Here is a 22,729-nt window from a genome sequence, read left to right as displayed (position 1 = left end):
AATGAATGATATAAACAGTGGTGGGAAAAGTACTCAATTGTCATACTTGAGTAAAAGTAAAGATACATTAATAGAAAATGACTAAAGCAAAAGTGGAAGTCACCTAGTAATATACTACTTGAGTAAAAGTCTAAGTATTTGGTTTTAAATATACTTAAGTCTCAAAAGTTAATGCAATTGCTAAAATATACTTAAGTATCAAAAGTAAAAGTATAAATAATTTCAAATTCCTTATTTTAAGCAAACCTGATGGCACAATAATAAAACATAAAAGAGATATGTGTATATATATTGGTGGATATCCAGGGGTACACTCCAACACTAAGATATAATTTACAAACTAAGCATTAATTTGTGTTTAGTGAGTCCACCAGATCAGAGGCAGTAGGGATGACCAGGGATTTTCTCTAGATAAGTGCAGGAAGTGGACTTGGATTCTTTCAAAATGTAACAAGTACTTTTGGGTGTCATGGAAAATGTATGGAATAAAAAGTGTATTATTTCTTATAGGAATGTAGTGAAGTAAAAGTAGTCAAAAATATAAATAGTAAAGTACAGATACCACCAAAAACTACTTAAGTAGTACTTTAAAGTATTTTTCCTTAACTTTACACCACTGGATGTAAACGCATTGATTCTTGAAGAATATAACTTATAAAGGCCTAATGCGCTTAGTTCAATTATTGTACCCTATCAAAACCCCAAATATAAGCTTGTTTTACTGAAATGTTTATAAACCATGTAAATGTAAACAAACCCTGTATAGCCTCAAAACATATTAAAACTATAATTTTGATATAATGGATGGTCAGTCTTTGCATCCATACCGACGGGAAAAATATTGTGGGAAGTGAGTTGGCAACTGGAGGGTTGCTGGTATCAAATCCTAGATGCCATTGCCTGCCGTTGTACCCTTGACCAAGGCAACAACAGCTTCCCGTTGCCCACCGTAGCAGCCCCCCGCACCTCTCCAAAACCTGTATATGTGTCTTTCGGAAGGGTTGGGTTAAAAGCGGAAGTCAAATTTCGGTTGGAACTTGTGTGCAATTTACCAATAAAGTGATCTTAATACATTTGAGAGTGGTTATATTTCGCCGTCGCTTAGCTTTTTACTAAAACAGATGCGGGGTTCGCTTTGTTATTGTTTCAATTAAGTATCCTAGCTTTAATAAGGCTCAGATGCCAATCTGTCTACAACACCCAATATAATAAAAGCCAGGTGAGCGTCAAAGTTTTAGTGTTCAATTCTAAATGACACCCTTTTCCCTTTGTAGTACACTACTTTTACCCATCCCAAATGACTTTTTTTTGTAGTACACTACTTTTGACCAGGACTCACAGCGCAATGTATAGAATAGGATGCCATTGGGATGCATCATTAATGCAGTCAAGGAAGAACGAAACATTTACTTTCGTCTTGTTCTTTTTCTGTTTATCATTTTTGTTATAAAGAGTAATATAGCAATCAGGTTATTATGTATGTATGGTGAAAGGTGCATTGTGGAGCACATCCATTGCATTATCACAGTTAATGTGTTGCTGACTGTTTACATCACATGAATTAAAAGGCTTATCAAGCGGCTTTTGATATGTATCCAATTCTCAATTAACGGAAACAAAGGAATTCCAATGATGTAACCCTTTTGAAACCTTCACGTTTACTTTCGATTGCACTCCTCCTGCACTATAAACGAAGTCAGGCTTATCATTTGACATCACACTAAGGTGAGTAGACGTTCTGATTGATTTCACCTAATTGTCAATGTATGTATCCAATTAAATATAACTCACTGTAGAATCTTATCTTCGAATCTTAAAATACAATTTCTCTATATCAGGTTAGGTAAGGCAAGGTGCACTTCAGGTGACACTAAAAATGCACTATAAAACATATATTATGTTGGTGGGAAGGGGGAAATGAGGTATGCTGGTGAATAGTAAACCTCAGTAATCTAATTTGTTCAGCGTGGTTGAAACTGAGCCGGTGTCGGAAAATATTTATTTTCGACCTCAGGAGCCCACATAGGTCACTCATTAACATACCTTGGGTGCAATTTCACACATACCATGTGTGATTTCCAGTCTTTCATGGTGAGACGCCAACTTGTAAGAATACTAGAAAATATTTAGGCTAAGTAATATAGCTAAACTATATAGCTCACAGATATTTGTTTCATTCATGCATATCGCTTTTGATAAGTTTCTATTGATGAAGGTGAGTGGTCTTCAATGAAGGTAGCCTACCTGTATCTCAGTTTATGTCTGTAGACCTAATGATTTATTCATATATAGGTGTTTTAAGGTAAGTCGTTATGATATGCATGATTCGCAAATTAATGTTAATGTTCTTAATTTAATAAGCAACGAAAACAAATGTGTAACTTAATATTGGTGGGGTTCAATATTATATAACATTTATAATATTAGTAAAACAAAGTCAATCACATTATCTAGGCTACAGTACGTGCCTCCAAGTTTTGCTTTAGGTTTCTATTTCTCCGGTGGGCGTGAGCATCACTAGAAAAGGGAAAGCAAGGACTCCGGGCTTAGGAGTCAAGATGATACCCTATGTGGCGTTGTGCAAATATTGTAAGTATTTTCCTTTTTATTAAACACATCTTACTTTAGCTTAGTTATAATGACAAATTGACTTGTGTTCAAAGTTCATAGCCTATATTTTTGTTTATTTGTAGAATTTGTAAAAATGCATTGTTTCAGGGAGTCCAGACATACATTGACTCTACAATCAAAATAATCAAAGTATTGCGTCACCTTATGGGGCAATGCAAATACAAATAAACATGTGATCCTCTATGTATAATTGCAAAACAATAGCTTCTGCTTTTGTAAAAATGTGTTGTTGAATTCCTACAAATCATTGGAAAGTATTGAAGGGGATGTTCAGGAACATTCTAAAAGTCATTCTCGATCTTGTTTTGTGATTTTGGGTGGAAATAAGAATAGCCCAGCAGATTGTATGCCATTCATGTATGTCTACTTTAATAACATATCCCTCTGTAGCCCTTTTAAAAATACATTTGTACATGTTTTTTAATATATTGTAAGCCTAAAGGCACATTAAACATTTACTTTTGCTCTTTTCCAGTTCCTGTCACTATAGTTGTGATCATAGTTTTCAGTGTCAATGGATACATTGAGGATCCTCTTTTTGAGTGCCTGCAAGATTCAGACTATGCCGAACTCCTTGAAATTGTGGACAGAGGTCTTCCCTTCACAAAGACACCCCATCATATTGCCATCATCGGTGGTGGTATTGCTGGACTGACTGCAGCAAAGTTTCTGGAGGACGCAGGGCACAAGGTACGGTATCTTTTGTGTAATTTACTGTATCAATGTCAACACAATTCATATCATTGACATATGCTAATTTACTTATGATGACATAGTGAGAAAGGAATTTAGTGTCAGTGTTGTAATTATCTGGTTATGACTAACAATAGACCTACAGATTAAAATGGGGAAACTGATAGCGTTTGTTTTTTTGGACAAGGTGACTTTAATAGAGGCAAGTGATCGAATTGGAGGACGGGTGGAGACCTACAGAAATAGAAGAGAGGGATGGTATGCAGAGCTGGGTGCTATGAGGATCCCTAGCTTTCACAAGTGAGTAAGGCCTGTTGTCCTATCACATGAAATAAGTAGCTACCTCTTATCCCCTGTCTTCATATGTTACTGTTCAAAAGAGGTCAAGCATCCTATCTCAAATGAATCATTATCAGATACTGGTGCATGTCCTATAGAGTTGCATAAGAATGATAGCAAGTGTACTTTAACCATCAATACAATGTTAACTATGGCATTTTTAATTCAACAGAATTCTTTTATCATTTTCATCAAAAATGGGCCTTGGACTGAATCCATTTATCCAGGATGACATCAACACATATTACCATGTGAACGGGTTGCTGCAGAAAACATACAGAGTTAAAGAGAACCCAGACGTGCTGAACTATCCCTTGACTGACAAGGAAAGGGGAAAATCGGCTGGTCAGCTCTTTGACTTGGCCCTGTGGAAGGTGTGTGCAAAGAGGGGGGGGCTCCCACCATTCGTGTTGCAAAATAAATGTACACATTATTCAATCATTGCACCCACACAGCTTGTGCGCGTCAAAGAACATCTGTGTAGCCAGGCACTAAAATAGAACTTGGTTCTATTTGTGGCACTTGACGCGCTGCAAGTTCCGCCTCTCCCATCTCCTCATTGGTTTTTAGGAGCATATACCCACGTGGGTGATTGAAAGATGAACTGAGGTCCACACTCCAGTCGGTGGTGGTAATGCAATATAAAGTTGGTTGCCAACCGCAATATAAAGTCCAAAGAAGAAGCCTGGAAGGAGGAGAGATTACTAGAAACAAACTCTGTTTACCCTTTTATCTGTGGATTAATTGTCGGGAGTAGAGGAACCTTGTGCATTTCAGGTAAAATAATAACCCAATGTTTAAAGTAGACGGCGCACGTGGACGCACGTGGTCTGGTCAGCATGTTTAGACTCCTGTGGTGGAACACTGTAATGTTAAAGGTTGTTATATACAGGTATGTGTCACATAAGTTATAACAAATGATTTATACAAATTATTTGTTGTAGATAAGGGATGATATGAAGACAGCTGGCTGCGAGGCCATGTTGAGAAAATATGACTCGTACTCAGTCAAGGTAAGAAAACACTTGGTTGCTTATAGGTAACCATCAGACAAGATGCAGGATTATTGTCAGACTCTAAATTGGTAGGCACTTTGCCACTTTCCTTACTAGAAACGGGAACAAATGTATCTAAATATCTTTATTCAGCCATTTTAATGAGTGTTGTTTTCTGACAGGAGTATCTAGTGAAGGAGGGGAACCTGAGTCGTGGTGCCCTGCGCATGATTGGAGATATCCTGAATGAGAACAGCCTCTTCTACGCATCACTTACTGAGATGCTGTATATTCAGTCGGATATCAATGACAACACTGTGTAAGAACACCACTATGCATGTACAATCAAATTAGACACCCCGTCCTACATCTAGTGTTTGTTAAGTAGTGTATTAAAGAAGTGGAATGTTCTGTTTTTCAGCTATTACGAGATCACTGATGGGTTTGACCATTTACCGAGGGCATTTTACCAGGCCCTCAACTGCACTATCCTTCTCAACTCCAAGGTCCGGCTCATCAGTCAAACCAGCAGCAATGTGACCGTATCCTACCAGGACTGGCATGATCCATCCTCTCTGACCAACCTCACAGTCGACTATGCCCTGGTGACAGCTACAGCAAAGGCCACCCTCTTCATGGACTTCCAACCCCCGCTGTCACCCCAGAAGATGGAGGCCCTGCGGTCCGTGCACTACGCCAGCTCCACCAAGGTGGTCCTCAGCTTCAGTGAGAGATTCTGGGAAAAGGATGGTATCAAAGGGGGGAAAAGCATCACGGATCTCCCCTCTCGTTTCATCTACTACCCTAGCCACAGCTTCCCAGGCACGGCTGGGGGGGCTCTCCTTGCATCCTACACCTGTTCTGATGACTCCACTCTGTTCCAGGGGGTCAGCGAGTATGAACTGAAGGCCTTGGTGATGGATGACCTGGTTAAGATCCATGGGGAGGCTATACGACCTCTCTGCACTGGAGGGTTGGTGAAGAAGTGGGGGCTGGATCCCTTCAGCCTGGGGGCTTTTGCCCTTTACACACCTTACCAGCAGACGGACTACGCCTCGGACCTGTTCAGGAATGAGAGCAGGGTCCACTTTGCTGGGGAGCACACGGCACTACCTCATGCTTGGATTGAGACTGCCATGAAATCTGCACTAAGGGCAGCCAGGAACATCAGTAACCTGGAAGGATAGACATCTGGGGCCTGGGCACATCAATTTGTATTTTGAATAGCTTGAGAGGTTGAATGTTGACAAACTAAATGACGAAATCCAATGGCCAAACCAAAAACGATTTATTTTGATAAAACATTTTTAGTACTGTCTGATGATGGATTCGGTAGTATTCATGTGTTCTGCTCTACTCAATATGAATGGCACAACATGATGAGAGGAGTGTTGACGAAATGTTCAGCAGAACGGAAAATGTTTACTGGCCTAATTTACAAGTCCTCTTCAGGGCACAATGTTCATACTTTTGTCCCTTTCGAACCTGTTATTTTTGTGTGTACTGTTTTAAAATGGCAACTTTGTTAAATAGCCTACAGTATTGTACAAAATAACTATGTCAAATGATGTTGTCATCATTCATCATAACTTCTGATGTATGGAGCGAAGCTATCTACCTGGGCCTGAAACTGCGCTTTCTGTTGTTCAATTGCGATCATCCTTTGGAGCTCTGAAGCATCAGCCTTTTCTGACGAATTTAAATCAAAGCCGTCCATTACAGTACCTAGGATTGGTTACAGTCGGGTTAATTCAACCGGTAGAGCTGATAATGACCTTCTCTGTAGGCTTGTGCGTTTGTTGCTCAGTGGTCTGTTGTGGGTTTGCTCTATTACGAAGATAATTGACTAACACATGAGTCATGACTCTCCAATATTTTCAATGTTCAGCCTCTATTTTATGTAAGGCCAACCCATTTTTTCTAAAGCCACAATATCTAACTTTTTGGGCTACTTGACCAAATTCACATAGAATTGTGAGTTATAGATATATAATTCTCATTGAACGCAAGTCTAAGAAGCGGTATATCTGTTCTGTGTGCGATATTCCTATGCTTCCCCTTCTAAAGTTTTGTTTTTGCTATTTTACGTTTGCTTTTATACACCAGCTTCAACCAGCTGAAAATACAATATTTTTGGATATGGAAAATATATTTCACAGCTGTTTAGATGGTACAATGATTCTCTACACTATACTTGCTTGTTTTTGTCACATGAAATTAGGGGAACTATTCAAACAGGAAATGGCATATTGCACCATTAATAAAACAATGTGAACGTTTTAATAATAGGATACACACATGCAATCTAATGGATAGATTCTGTTCAGGGGATAGTTCACCCAAATTATATATTGGTTTCCTTACACTGTAAGCAGTATTTGGACAAGATATGGCATTTGAGGCACAAATTCAATGCAAGTCAATGGAACCTACAATATATTAGCATTTTCACAGTGGTGGAAAAAAGTACCCAATTGTCATTCTTGAGTAAAAGTAAAGATACCTTCATAGAAAATTACTCAAGTAAAAGTGAAAGTCACCCATTAAAATACTACTTGAGTAAAAGTCTAAAAGTATTTAGTTCTAAATATACTTAAGTATCAAATTCCTTATGTTAAGCAAACCAAATCGCACAATTTTCTTGTTTTTTAAAATGTATTTACATAAGCCAGGGACACACTACAACACTCAGATCTCATTTTACAAACGAAGCATGTGTGTTTAGTGAGTCCGCCAGATCAGAGGCGGTAGGGATGACCAGGGATGTTCTCTTGATAAGTGCATGAATTGGACCAGTTTCCTGTCCTGCTACATACTTTTGGGTGTCAGGGAAAATGTATGGGTGTAAAAAGTACATTATTTCCTTTATGAATGTAGTGAAGTAAAAGTAGTCAAAAATATAAATAAGAAAGTAAAATACAGATACCAAAAAAAACTTCCTAAGTAGTACTTTAAAGTACTTAAGTATTTACACCACTGAATTTTCACGCACCAACCTAAAGTATCTCAAAATGGATTGTGTAACTCAATGAAGTCACTTATAGATGATTTATGAAGGATGGAAATGCAAAAATAGGTACCATTGACTTCCTTGGATTTGTGCCACAAATGCTTTATTTTTATTTTTTATTGAAACAGTAGCCAGGTAAACAAAACCAAAGCATTGATTGCCGTCGTACCTTGTCCATAAACTGCTTAAATTGTAAGGAAACCAATATGCCATTGTTTAATTTGGGTGAACTATCCCTTTAATATAATCACTGCTATCTATTCAGATTAAAAGGGTAATCTGCAGTTGTTATATCCATTTTTTGATTTATAATTTAATGATGTACTGCGGTGTACCAATAGATTTTTTAAGAATGTAATTTATAAATACCTCATTAGCTTAGTTCAACTGTTGTACCCCATCAGAACCCAAAATATGAGCTTGTTTTACTCCAATGTTTGTAAACGAAGTAAATGTAATCAGACACTATAGCCTCAAAACATAGTTTAAACTATACCTTTGAAATCATGGATGGTCAGTCCTTGCTACCATATCTCTGTCTATGAATTTGAGAGTGGTTAAATGTCTCTAGCCCCATCCCATTTACCGAAATTGTTATAATACATTTGGTAACATATAGCAATGTGCAGTCTTCTATTTTTGCAGATCAACATTGCCCCTAACGTTTGCTCAAAATTGATGTATGTTTCTTATACTTTATTATTGGAAATAGCCTATTAAACCAAGATCAATCAAACATTGCATCATTGTTTGCATTAAAATGCAGTTTATGTGGCACATGAGAATAACACGAAAAAGCATCCACAGTCGACTATCACCCTGTGCTCAAATGCTCCTCATCAGCAGTGGACAAAACAGCAACTACATCCGGGTAAATTGTGTGACCTTGGTTGGTTAATTGTCATGGCGGCCATCGTCAGGATAAGTTCTGTCTGTCACAGAGGTGTCAAACGTAAGTGTCTTTGTGTGTAACTGTATGTTAATTCCACATTTGTGTGTATTTCAGATTGTTGTTATTACAGATTGTTGCCAAAAGTGACGTTACACATTGTAATGTGCTAGTAGCTAGCCAGCTAACGTAATGTTTAGCTGATGGATGAGCATGGTACGACTTTTCAAATTCACCTTGTCGGCTCCGGGATCTTTTGGTCACTGGCCCAACGATCTTAACCGCTAGGCTTCCTGCGCGACCTGTCACTGGAGTCAATTATTGGCGTCACTGCATTGAATCGGATCTGTTTCCGCATCCCGTAAAATAGCCTGAAGCAGCTAAAATGATCAACCTCGATTCTAAACTCTTCGTATCAGTTTTAGGCCTCATGCTTGTTATGAATTAAGGCCATCTCAACATAATCTATCACTTTTAAAAATATTCTATATACATGTTAGGCTATTCTTCCCTTATCAATCCCACATACTGTGGCATGAATCCAATTCATCCATACTCCTACAGTATATGGTCTTTGGCTGCCTATACTTCAGTTCGTCGAATATCTGACATTACCATATTTGACCTCTAGTTGTACTTATACTACTTTTAACAACTCCCAAGACACACAATTCACACAAACAAGTTACCCTAAAAAAACGTATAAACCAGATAGGCTACCTGTAATTGCTGACAACCACAATAATGGAATGGTTTATTCATGATACTCCTTACAGTTTGAGGAAAGAAAGACGCCTCCTCTGATTTATAAAAGACTATGTGTAATAATATTCACATTTTGGAACCGAGACGTGTGAACAACTGTCTACATTAAAGTATAGCCTAAGCTGTATTGGTTTATGTTGCTTTGCCATAATTTAAAACCATACTTATAATTGAACAGTAAATATTGTGATTTAGTTGAAATATTGTTCATGACACTGATTTCTCATCTTCTCCCCACAGCTCTGTTTTATCGTAGCTCTCTCCTCTCTCGAACCCTGGTTGCACAGCAAAAGGACCAGGACTGTCCCTACCCGTTGACTGCTAGGATTCATGGATCCTCATCTCTCTATGGTTTGTTTCCACAATATAAAAGCTTTGCCGATAGCCTAAAGTTTGCCTGTAGCACTCAAAGATTAATAATAATTGTATGTTTGTGATTTTTGTGACTTCTTAAAGTAATCAATGTTCAGGCTAGGATACTTGTTATGGAAGGGGATAGTGGTAGGCCTATATTATAAGTATTAGAGCCTACAGCCCTACAACTAAGGCGATTCAAGTATTTATTATGCTCTCTCTTGTATGCTGAGCTCCTGTATGCTGTCTCATGCGAGAAGGATTTGAGAGAGGGGGTTAAGTCATTTATTGGCAGGGAGCCGGTTAGGGATGTCCCCACTGACATGTTGTTTGTGTATTTGGTACATACAGTCCATTCGTTAAGTATTCAGACCCCTTTTCCCACATTTTGTTACGTTATAGCCTTATTCTAAAATGTATTAAATAGTTCCCCCCCTCCCCATAACGGCAAAGCAAAAACAGGCTAATATATTTTTGCAAATTGATAAAACATTTCCATAAGTATTCAGACCCTTTACTCAGCACTTTGTTGAGGCACCTTTGACTGTGATTCCAGCTTCAAGTCTTCTTGGGAATGACACTAAAAGTTTGGCACACCTTTATTTGGGGAGTTCCCCAGTCTGAGGTCCTGAGCTCTCTGGAGCAGGTTTTCATCAAGGATCTCTGTGTACTATTCTCTGTTCATTTTTCCCTCGATCCTGACTAGTCTCCCAGTCCCTGCAGTTGAAAAACATCCCCACAGCATGATGCTGCCACCACCATGCTTCACCGTAGGGATGGTATTGGCCAGGTGATGAGTGGTGCCTGGTTTCCTCCAGACGTGACGCTTGGCATTCAGGCCAAAGAGAATCTCGTTCAGAGAATGTTGTTGCTTATGGTCAGAGTCCTTAAAGTGCCTTTTGTCAAACTCCAAGCTGGCTGTCATGGCCACTCCACCATAAAGGCCTGATTGGTGGAGTTCTGCAGAGATGGGTGTCTTTCTGGAAGGTTCTCCCATCTCGACTGAGGAACTCTGGAGCTCTGTCAAAGTGACCATTGGGTTCTTGGTCACCTCCCTGACCAAGGCCCTTTTTATTTAACTAGGCAAGTCAGTCAAGAACAAATTCTTATGTTCTTCTTCTCCCCGGATTGCTCAGTTTGGCCGAAAGGCCAGCTCTAGGAAGAGTCTTGGTGGTTCCAAACTTCTTCCATTTAAGAATGATGGAGGCCTCTGTTCTTGGAGACCTGCAATGCAGCAGAATTGTTTTGGTACCCTTCCCCAGATCTGTGCCTCGACACAATCTTGTCTCAGAGCTCTACGGACAATTCCTTCGACCTCATGGCTTGGTTTTTGTTCTGACATGCACAGTAAACTGTGGGACCTTATATAGACAGATGTGTGCCTTTCCAAATCATGTCCAATCAATTGAATTTACCACAGGTGAACTCAAATGAAGTTGTAGAAACATCAAGGATAATCAATTTGGATTATTTTCTCAGAACAAGGTTAGCCAACATGTGGCATGATGTTTGAACTGTGATATCTAGTGAACCATGAAACTTGAGAACCTAAGCAACAACTTATGATAGCGGGCCACAGGAGGTTGGTGGCATCTTAATTGGGGAGGACAGGCTCGCGGTAATGGCTGGAGCGGAATCAGTGGAATGGTATCAAATACATCATACAACCATGTGTTTGATGCCATTCCATTTGCTCTGTTGCGGTCATTATTATGAGCCGTCCTTCCCTCAGCAGCCTCCACTGGAGCATGTTTGTAAATTAAAACCTCAAAGATATAAACCTCCGTTACAAACTGACTGGGATAATTGTTAAACGCAACAACAACAATCCGTAGGCTAATAGACAAATGTAATTGCTTCTATGTGCTAAAAACATGTCAGGCCAACTATAAATCTCTATCTGGCTAAAGGGTTATAAAATACATGTAAATACACTGTTTTCAATGATGAGTCTTTAAATGATGACCCCCCTCTCTCCACAAGAGGTTAGTTCTGCATGTGGATGTATGATTGGATGTTTTGTTATTTGCCCTTTTGCAGCCGGCTCGGTGTCCAAAGCTGCCTCCCTGCATTGGACAGGAGAGCGTGTGGTGAGCGTACTGCTGCTGGCCATGGGGCCTGCTGCCTACTACTTCCCCGGACCTGCTGTTGACTACTCCCTGGCTGCCGCCCTCACCCTGCATGGCCACTGGTAAGATGAGTTTCCCCTCAAATGATTTGTTGGTTTAAAGAGCACTGGCCAGTGGTCTCACTTCCTTATTCTGCTTAAACATTTTTACTTTCATATTTCCACAAACTATCCTTTCCGGACTAAAATTGTTGTACGTGTTCCAAATGAGCTCAGACCATAGTTTTTCAGCTTGAGAACATGACTTGGGTTGTGACTACAATCGGAAGCTTTTATGAAGGACAATGGTGAATAGAATAGAGTAGGCAAGTGGTTGGGATAACCAACCAAGTCTATGTCCACTTCATTTCTGCTCATGCAAAAACTGTTGTTCTTAGCATTTATTTTAATTTAATTTACGAGAGCTTTTAGATTTTTGAAGAGGTGGGCTAAATGTCTCCCTGGAGCACTATGCCATTGCTAGACCACTGACTAAATAAGTGGCAGGTTTAAAGTACAAATCCTAGTTATGTGTGGTGTTAATACCCCTTAGTTTTTCATTTTGGGTACTTGGATATCCTCAAGGCATGCCCCTCTAATGAAAACCAGCTAATTCCCAGTTGTCAAACTTGTTGCCAACTTGTCGCTGAGGAGTTGAAATGCACACTCATATGATCATTTTTTTTAAACATCAAGATTACACATAAGAATGCTGGTCATGTGTAATACACAGTGGCTTTTCCATTTGTGCTACTTTTAAGTGCCTTGGACTATAATGAAGCCATTTTTTAAACTGAGCTCAGTACTATTGAACTTTGCCTTACTTGCTAATGTTTGAGTGCCACTATTTGAACTGGAGTCATCAAATGGCACCATTGTCCAGTTAACTGAGGAACACTATGAGTACGCCTACGAAACTCTGTCCTCCAAGGCCACTGCTTTGTACATTGGCTTATCTCTTTAGGCATCATTCAAGGAATTCACCATTTCTCATCCCTTAATGCTTCCAGTTCTGTTTGTTCTCAATGTAATGGTGTTGCTTCTGTCCCTCTCCTTGCCCCGCCCTGGGCTCAAACCTGGGACCCTCTGAATACATTTACAACAGTCACCCACAAAGCATCGTTACCTGTCGCTCCACAAAAGCCGCAGCCCTTACAGAGCAGGGGAAACAACTACATCTATGTCTCAGAGCGGCGTCATTGATTGAACGCTGCGAACTCGCTTGCCATTTCACATGGGCTACATAAACAGAACAAGACACCCCACTCTGTAGTCTAAACAAAGAATAGCCTAACTAAGGTCGCATGATGGTTCCTTGAGCTATTGGTGTGTTCCTCAAGGACTTGGTGGCTCCTTGGTGGGTCTTCGGTCATTCAGATTATGCATTTGTCCACTTCCCTCTGCAAAACATTACCCTGGGGAAGCCAATGATTATGAAGTCAGGACTATGTCCCATCATGACTATGAAGTTAGGATGGCTATAACCAGTGGTGTAGTGGAGGGTTAACGCCAATGTTCCCTCTAAGCTACGCTCAGTAGCCCTGAGAGTGCATGCAGAAGAAATATCAGCCTACAGAGAGAAGCACGAGATTAAACTTCACTCAACTCAGCTGGAAGACATACCTTTGGTCAGTAGAGGAAAGGGAGAGCGAAGGGATGTTGAAGCGGACCTTTAGTCTGCTGCTCTTTTCCTCCACTGAGACTGACCATCAGATGCAGGTACCATCAGCCCAGGAAAATAAAAATAAGCAAAACATTTCAAATGTATTCTCACTCAGCTGTGCCTCAAGTAATACAACAATTGATCAATTACATGTGTGATCATATTGCCTACCTCAAATGTTTGTATATAAAATACATTAAATGACCAAAGAACAATGCATTGGCAGAGCAATTCAAGAAAAGCCCATATGTGGTGATGGCTTACTGCACAAACCTCATTGCCACAGTACTGTTTTTAATTGGTTAATGTTGCATAGGCTTAAGTTTAAGTCAGCTTTTTTTTTTAAATCTCTGCGGTAGATCTCGTCTTGCAGTTTGACTCAGTGATCTTGACTCAGAAAAGGTTGGTGACCACTGTTCTAGAGTTTTCCCTGTTAACACTATCAATGTTTCCTTTTACTGTGGCAACTGTGATAGAATCAATGCAATATTAGCCACTTTCAATGCAACATACCAAAACAAAATCAACTATGCAAGAGATTGTTGTATACATAACATATCGGATTAAGATTCTATTGCATTGACATGCACTACTCAGCCCGTACTCTACACAGACCTGTGCGGCATAAACAATTGGAGCTGCAGTAGGCCTATATGCAAGTAGCCCATTGCCATATATGGATCTGTGCCATTTACTTTGAACTGGACTTTGTTTATAGCATGAGCGGTCGTGAGTAGATATGCTTGTTTTGAGATCAGAGCGAGAGCTGCATGTAGCCACATATGCACATTTTGTTCATATCCTTTGCTAGTTAGTGAGTTATCCCAGTTATAGATAATTTGTAGTCAGCAATAGGGGATTGATTGCTTTCTACAAGAGCACCAAACTTGTACATTTCTAGACATATTTGAAAAACGAGTCATAAGGAGCTTTGTCTTAAAGGGGCAGTGTTGTATTTGAAAACCGGCTTGAATAAGCTAAGTAGGCAGAGGATAGCTTAATTTGTCTTATTCTTCTCTAAAATAATGGTATAGGAATAATAATGCTTTTTATCTTTTTAGTGGTTTCTTGCATCAAACAACATTCAGTCACTTCCTTGTCTGACGGACAAGTGGATAAAAGGTTCATGTCAAGCCCTGCATGTTTTTTTTTCAACGGTCTCGTGGAATGTAGGTCTACATTGAACATCACACATTGTCTGCTACTGTAGGCTGAGTGATAGCGGTTCTATTTCAATGTTAAAATGTTGTTTCATCCATTGTTTTTGATGGTAGGCCTACATTATGATCAAATAGTCACAGTAGCCTACTTGGCCACCGCTAAATGTAAATTAAAGCAGCTACAACAGCCTCTGTGTTCACAGTAAACACGTTCAAGTTTGCAATCAACAGACCTGAAATTTGCTCAGTGCCCCAAAAAATTAGAGGGAACATTGGTTAACGCTGTTTAGCCACTTCTATTTTGCCCTAGAGTTTACCCACCTTTTGCGCAAAAATACATTGAAGGTATATGGAGCGTTACTTTGCTCACCACGATTATAGTTTACCCACCTATTATTCCTTTTTATTTTGGCCATACATCACTGGCTATTACGTAATATTGTGGTTTTAAGCAGTTTCATCCATTTCTTGTATTGTCTTCTCTCTCCAGGGGGATTGGACAAGTCTTAACGGACTACGTTCACGGAGAACCGAAGATCAAGATGGTCAACGCAGGCCTCTTCCTGTTGTCGACTGTCACCTTTGCCGGTCTCTGCTACTTCAACTATAACGATGTAGGCATTTGCAAAGCGGTGGCCCTCTTATGGAGCAAATGAATGGATTGAGGCTTGGAGGTTTGGGATGGGTGGCGTGGGCACTGGGATATCAGCCGTCTTGTTCTGGTATGATTGTGAACATTCAAGGGATTATATGTACATTTCTATAAATATATAATTTCACAATATTACCAGTGATTCACATGTGTTGTAAATCATGTTGAGTCAGGATTGTTTTTTTTTTTTTTTTTTTTTGGGGGGTTCTGTAAGTTCTGGAGGTTTTGTGTTGGGCATCAACAGATCTGTTTTTGGCATGTTAATAATCTGCTCCTATTGATTTATGTGGACTAAACTAAATAAGTAGTCCCCCTGACCCCTACCAAACACATGCTGCAGTTGGTTAAATGTTATACGGTTAACTTTTACCTGGTGCCTGTTATGGAGGGTGCAATTTTACAGAACACTTAGATAGAAATGCATTTTGTAGAACAGATGTGATGATCTTATGTAGATAGAATAGGGAATTGTCAGGTTTATTCAATGCATTTCTAGCTTCCTCTCACTGAGTGCACACCTGTTATTAACTGCTAATATTCCAAACACTTGTGTGTTGCTTATTATCTGGGGAAGTAGCCACAGTGATTTACATATTTGACCTGAATTTAAGCTCCAGTATGGGAAATGACTTCTCATCTCTTCTGTACTAACTTAATTTATTATGTAGACGTTGCATTCTTATTTGTGGTATGTTTTGTGTCTGTCACCAGTCTGTAAATACCAGCTAGTGCCCTTCAAGACCATTGCAGTCAGCTTAGTGCCACACATTTAGTCTGTTCGACCTTGCTGGTCTGGTTTGATTGACATGAGCAAATGGATGTGACCACTGGCAGTATTTAAACCCCATAGCCATACTGTTCTGGACTTCAGGGGTCTGTTCAGAAAGGGTGCAACGTTATAGAACATTGAGAGATGCATTTTGTGTAATTGATATGATTTGTCATGTGGAATTGGGCATCACCACAGTTCTATTCATTAAATGTCTAACTGCAATGTTCTGAACGTTTCACCTCACTGATCACATCCCAGGAGCATGTAGAAGAGTAGCCATACTGATCTGTACACCATTGCACTTCCTCCTGTACCAGGCCGTGTTTTAAATTAGTCAGTCAATACTTATCCTATGACAATATCCTGGTTTTGTAATAATGTGCATAATTTACTTTCTCAGCTGTGCCTGGCATCATACTCTTGCCTGAGTATTTAGCAATCTTGTTGGCAGGAATTTCACTTTCCATTTATCTGATCAAGTGTGTTTATGTATGAACAGCTGCTAAGCGTCAAGTTGAGTACAGCTAGCATCAAATATTAAGTGAAGTCAACAGCGGGCGCATGCACTTGGTCAAAATGGCAGAGCTTTTTTTTGTTCTGTTGGGAGTGTTGTCCTTGTTAAATATCTAAGAAAGATGAAGGTATGTCTTTGTTCTCATATTACTCAAATGTCTAAAAGCTGAAATGGCTTTGGAAATCCAGCTGTGTCGTCTGTTTATTAGTTGTCGTCGATTTATACATCACCAATCCGTTCAGATTGTTAATCACATTCGCTTTGGGAAGAAAAATGCACCTTAAGCCTCTTCAGAATTAATGTGGATACGGATTTGATTATGTATTAAATCAGTTTAATACAGAGCGTATACGGAGGACGGTAGACTACGCACAGGTAGAAACAGCGTCTGGTAACTGTTCAGAATGACTAAGCAATCGAACTTAAGTGTATACTACTACTCTATAATGGATATAAGCATTTTTTTTTAAACAATCTTATAAACTGGACCAATAACTTCTGTTCTATAAACACTGAGTATTTACAGTGGCTTAACAAAAGAACCATAAACTCAACATGCCTGTAAGCGCATAATAGTGTTCTCATCCACAACATCCTGAGGCACCTCCCTCAGAACTAACTTTATGAGCTCTGCATCTGGTCCAGCCTCAAAGCTCAAGTATGAACTAGTCCGCAGCGATGACTTAAATCTGTACTGAGATGTACCAGGAATTACTTCCATGAAGAACACAGCCTCATGTTTTGAGCAGCGAATTTGGTCAGGCAAAGGTTGCTCCTGGGGGGAAATAAGAGGGAGGGGGTTACCTTTGTCTTGTCAGTGTGAAGTTTGTTTGTGCGAACAGCTGATATGAAGGTACAGTAATAATCACACCTGGGTTGTATTCAGCAGGGAGAAACTATTAAGTGGGAATGTACTTCCTGATCTTATCTCATAAGGAGAACAACGATTTTTGTTTTTCTTGAACGACTGCTGAATCCAACCCCAAACTAAGGCTAAAGAGACTACAGAGGGTGTCTATTGCTTTGTGGAAAGTTCAGCTGTAAAATGTGAAATTAAGCCATACGTTAAATGTAACGTAGATGTAAGCTTACCAGTGGTTTAGCAGAAACTCCTTGGTCCCCATTCTTGCAGCACACCATGTAAGTTTGCTTACAAGGTGATGTCACAGAGAGAATAACAGCAATTCCATTGGCCTTGGAAATGTCATTGTTTTTATATTGTTGGATATTGAACCGGCAATCATCTAGAAACCAGATAAGAAAAAAATGTGCATCCAACAGAGGGAAATATGTCTTGCAGCAAATATGCGTAAAGTACCTTTGCACATTTTAGTCATATGGATGTCACCTGATCTTCCCTGATGCACGGGGTTGTGATATGCAGCAAGCGCATCAGTAGCCTAATCTCTGTATTATACTTTGAGGGCCAGTTTACTGGACACAGATTCAGGGGTTAAAGCCCCCCCCAAAATCCCATTGACTTAAACTTAGAGGTAGACTCAGCGAAAGGAAGTTGCCACGAGCAACACCGCAGATTTGAAATGAGCGGAATTCAAGACTTCACTCTAATCATTTTGTACATGTATTAAACCGTGAGTGGCCAATTCCATATGACAGAAATCCTTCACAGTGATGGATAACTTTAACCCAGGCAAATTGGGTTCACTAGGTACATTTACCTGCTTTGCATTGCTCCTTATTCCGCTCTTTAAACTTGAGAACCTCTTCATCTACAACCAGGAATCGGTTGTTCTTGATTTGGATCATTTTTTGGAAGCATTTTCTAGTCTCCTTTTGAAAATCATCCGACTCTAAATCTGCAGACGAGGAGGGAATGTGTGAACCCAACAAAAAACATTTGACAGTGTGATATACACAGAGTATACAAAACATACTATCCAGGTGAATCCAGGTGAAAGCTATGACCCCCTCATTGATGTCACTTGTTAAATCAACTTCAAAATCAGTGTAGATGAAGGGGAGGAGACAGGTTAAAGAAGGATTTTTAAGCCTTGAGACAATTGAGACATGGATTGTGTATGTGTGCCATTCAGTGGGTGAATGGGCAATACAAACGATTTAAGTGGCTTTGAACGGGGTATGGTAGTAGGTGCCAGGCGCACCGGTTTGTGTCAAGAACTGCAAAAGACATCCAGCCGACTCGACAACTGTGGGAAGCATTGGAGTCAGCATCCCTGTGGAACGCTTTCGACACCTTGTAGAGTCCATGACCCGACAAATTGAGGCTGTTCTGAGGGCAAAATGGGGGTGCAACTCAATATTAAGGTGTTCGGTGTACATGTTTTAAAGTAATTGTCCAGTGTTTTCAATACGAGTTCATTCATATTATTTGAAAGAAAAACGATTTAAAGTATATTAAAAAGCAACGCATCTGTGTTGGAATGGTGTGGGCGTACACCAACAACAGAATGGTATGGGCATATACCGGTCCTCAGTAGGATGACATCAGAGAGGAAGAGGCTAAGCGAAGAGAGTCACTCCCGTCAAAATCTGTCCACGTGGGAATGCAGCGATAAGCAGACCGCCTGCCTTCCCACCTTTAGGACAATGATTCCCATTGTTAGGGTGGAGACAATACCATCTCGTCATTATATACAGCATCTCTGATGGCATCATCCTCTATGAGGAAATAGAAGGCATTTTTTAAATGTTCTGTTTGAGATACAAGTTTGAGGTGTGGTTTTTGAAGTGTTTTTTCTCCAATGTATGCTTTGGCCACAAACATGAGTATAGCATGAGTCAACAACATTATTTGGGTATGAGCCAACAGAATGTGAGATTTTCACTGGACAGTTACTTTAACATTCTATGTTTTCAGCTGGAACTAAATAGCACATGGTCTAGGTAAGACGAGCCACATCTACGTAACTTGTAATAGTAATTGTTAGAAATGTATATTACCGTCGTGTTCAACTTTACAGGGAATCAGTCCACACAGATAACATGAAGAAAACACAAAGACACAAGGAGCAGAGGGTGACATCTCTGACAAAGCTTTGAACATTATTCACATTTAAAAATAATAATAATTTAAATTGGTAGTTTACACGTGTGGACATAAAAAACAAAGTTCAGTCAACCTTTTAAAGCACCACTTTACCTTGAAAAAAGATGTCCTCCTTGTCTACTACCGCAAACTCAACACACTTACATTCGGAGCTGCTTGCCATCTTCTCCGGATCAAGCTTGAACGTCACTAGAGGCAAAAATATGTTATGAGGCCTAAATTTATGACAAATATTGTCATACATTAATTTTTTCACTCACTGGCCATGTGCCCTTCATATATATATAGATCTATAAGTAGGCTAGTTAAAAAGCCCACTCAAGTAGCCTTTAAAATACTATAATATAGCTTATATAATTTACATTCAATAAAACACTACTAATTAGAATAGCCTCTACTCATACCGATGCAGATGTGGGATTTTCTTTCAAACACCAGAGGGAGACATTTCACTTGATTATGCCATGAATCGAGCTGCACTGAGGAATACCTTCCCTTTTCTTGACATAGACTGACCGGGTGAGGGGTGCAACTCAATATCAGGAAGGTGTTCCTAATGTTTTGTGCACTGTAATCGCCATTCCAGGACTACAGTTTGCGCAATTACCTTACCCCTACATTTACCTTACCACATTTGAAGTTTGAATGATCCTATATTGCAAGGACCCTAGAGCTATCATCTTTTATCCATCATTAAGATCCATTGGCAGATCCGATCATACACATAGCCCTACTTTTAGTGATAGGAAACGCTGCCAACTCAGTAAACAGAACCTAACATGTTTATCATACACTCATATTATTGTCATTATCATTGAATCAATGTACATTGTCTTAATAAAACGACCCAATTGGCCTACTCTCAGGCTACATGTGTGTTTTGTTCCACACGTGTTTAATGCCGTGTTCAGAACAACTGGGAGCTCAAAACTCTGAAATCGATTTGAAACAGTCATCCAACTCGAAATTCCTACTCGGGAACTCAGACCTGAGGCTCACTAAAGTCATTATTTGACTTCGTATTTTCTCAGTTCTCAGTTGTTTTCTCAGTTCTTTGAATGCGGCATAAATGCCCGTCAGTTTAGGGCACAACCAGGAAGTGGTTTCAATCATAAACCATTTAGATTTAATCTGTCAACTCGACAGTATTCTTAAAGACGAAGTGTGGCTATATCTTACCTCTGAAATGTCACCTTCTGTAGGCTATTCAGTCATGACTTGAACTTAGAATAGATACTTTGTACCGACAGATGTAGCCTATTCATGAGGGGCACCTCCGACACTCGGTCGCATTGCTGCTAACCCAATTTATGCTTTAAACAATAAAGATCCGGAGGCTGCAAATGGAGGGTGTGATGTAATCGTGACGCATCCGGAGGCTTGCAGAGGCCAAATCGAGCACCACAACGCCATGCGCCTCCCAAATTTTGTAACGCAAAAAGTAGAAAGGGTGCTAATGACTGTTTGTCTACCTTAAACTATAAACTTTGGGGAATATGATGACATTGCTAAATTAGTGCACATATCAAATTGCACGGTCAATCCGCAGGGTTGGGTACGTCACTTTATAAATGTAATCCTTTACCATTTTGGACAAGTAACTAGTAACTAATCAGTAACGGGACTTTTGGATGACCCAAACTCAGTAACGTCTGATTACATTCAGTAACTTTTAGAAATGTACGTTACCAATTTAACAACATATTCCCGGATAAATCAATGTTCAAGTTTATATAGCTGTCCATATATGGATGTTAAATTTTACTTTAAGAGTTGGTTATGTAGGCTTCTTCTAACCCATCGCTTTCTACTACATATAATAATAATATTATTAAATTATATCTTTACATTAAAAACCAAAGTCTATCAGAATTCCAGTCATTCCAATAAATGTTATACCCCTTGATCTTCAAGAATAGGACTTGGAAATATGCAAGTATAGATTAGCCAAATTGTTTTACCTGAGCATGAGCCCAAATCTAAGGATTTATTAGCCAGCCCTATTCTGTGGTTTATGATTTTGTTGTCATGGAGGACTGATTGGGCTCATTGATTCGATGCTGCGCTCATGGAATGGCATGCTTTGAACACTACTGAAAAGTGATATTTACATGTGAGAAATGAATGCCATATGCTGCATTTGCTATAGGTCTCATTGTTTACCTTTTTGTTGGTGACACTTTGATATCTTGATAATATGTAACTGTTTGAAGGGCAAATCATCAGATGAAATAATAAGTAAACAGTCACCCCGCCTCTGTTTTAAGACAATAGACATAGCTATGAATGCAAGGACTGATTATCCATGATATGTTTACAAACATTGGGGGAAAACAAGCTTATATTTTTGGTTCTCATGGAGTGTGACAATTGAACTAAACTCATGAGGCATTTATAAAAGTTATATTCTTCAAGAATCAATGGATGTATATACAGTACCAGTCAAAAGTCTGAAGACACCTATTCATCCAAAGGTTTTTCATTATTTGTACTAGTGAAGACATCAAAACTACTATGAGATAACACATATGGAATCATGTAATAACCCAAAAAAAGTGTAAAATCAAATATTTTACATTTGAGATTCTTCAAAGTAGCCACCCTTCGTCTTGATGACAGCTTTGCACACAGAATCTCAAATATATTTTGATTTGTTTAACACGTTTTGTTAAAAAGTTGTTTGTTGTTTGTTTCACACTTTTTGTGATTCCATGTGTGTTATTTCATAGTTTTGCGGTCTTCATTATTAACCTACAATGTAGAAAATAGTTGAAAATAAAGAAAAACCCTTGAATGATTAGGTGTGTCCAAACTTTTGACTGGTACTGTATATAAAATAAAATATGTTTTCTAAATAAGGCACATTTGTTTTGAAAGCATGGTGTAATTTGTACCCAATTTGAAATGAAACAGATTGAGGTTATGATCAAGTGGTTTCCTGTTAGGATAATGGCCATGGATACAAAAGGAAACTTTATTCTATGTTTAGTTTTTTAGTGAGGAACATAATTAGCATAACTGATCAACTCAAATCTGTAGTCCCAAGGCTGTCAATTTAGTATGGCATAAACACCATACTATTACATTTACATAATTGATCTCTAACAGACATGTCTGTGGTATTGACCAAAATGCCAGTTAGAAGGTTTGCTGTCTT

The 22,729-nt window shown here is 39.2% G+C and overlaps 2 protein-coding genes across 2 annotated transcripts; both read left to right on the top strand.

The window, feature by feature from the left end:
- The first annotated feature begins 1,681 nt into the window (after positions 1 to 1,681).
- Positions 1,682 to 7,192, top strand: LOC112265402 (L-amino-acid oxidase). Its single transcript, XM_024442668.2, has 7 exons — positions 1,682 to 2,589; positions 3,107 to 3,321; positions 3,512 to 3,624; positions 3,836 to 4,037; positions 4,608 to 4,676; positions 4,841 to 4,977; positions 5,080 to 7,192. The coding sequence occupies exons 1-7, from the start codon at positions 2,559 to 2,561 to the stop codon at positions 5,843 to 5,845; spliced, it is 1,533 nt and encodes a 510-aa protein (XP_024298436.1). The 5' UTR covers positions 1,682 to 2,558; the 3' UTR covers positions 5,846 to 7,192.
- A 1,312-nt stretch (positions 7,193 to 8,504) lies between these two features.
- Positions 8,505 to 15,390, top strand: LOC112265408 (succinate dehydrogenase [ubiquinone] cytochrome b small subunit B, mitochondrial). Its single transcript, XM_024442685.2, has 4 exons — positions 8,505 to 8,620; positions 9,563 to 9,673; positions 11,717 to 11,867; positions 15,097 to 15,390. Exons 1-4 carry the CDS (start codon positions 8,572 to 8,574, stop codon positions 15,260 to 15,262), a joined length of 477 nt encoding a protein of 158 aa, XP_024298453.1. The 5' UTR covers positions 8,505 to 8,571; the 3' UTR covers positions 15,263 to 15,390.
- The last annotated feature ends 7,339 nt before the right edge of the window (positions 15,391 to 22,729 follow it).

The sequence above is a fragment of the Oncorhynchus tshawytscha genome, linkage group LG13 (assembly GCF_018296145.1).
Source record: "Oncorhynchus tshawytscha isolate Ot180627B linkage group LG13, Otsh_v2.0, whole genome shotgun sequence".
NCBI classification, from domain to species: domain Eukaryota; kingdom Metazoa; phylum Chordata; class Actinopteri; order Salmoniformes; family Salmonidae; genus Oncorhynchus; species Oncorhynchus tshawytscha.
Note: the sequence above shows the minus strand (reverse complement) of the source record. Positions and strands in the feature narration are given on the sequence as shown.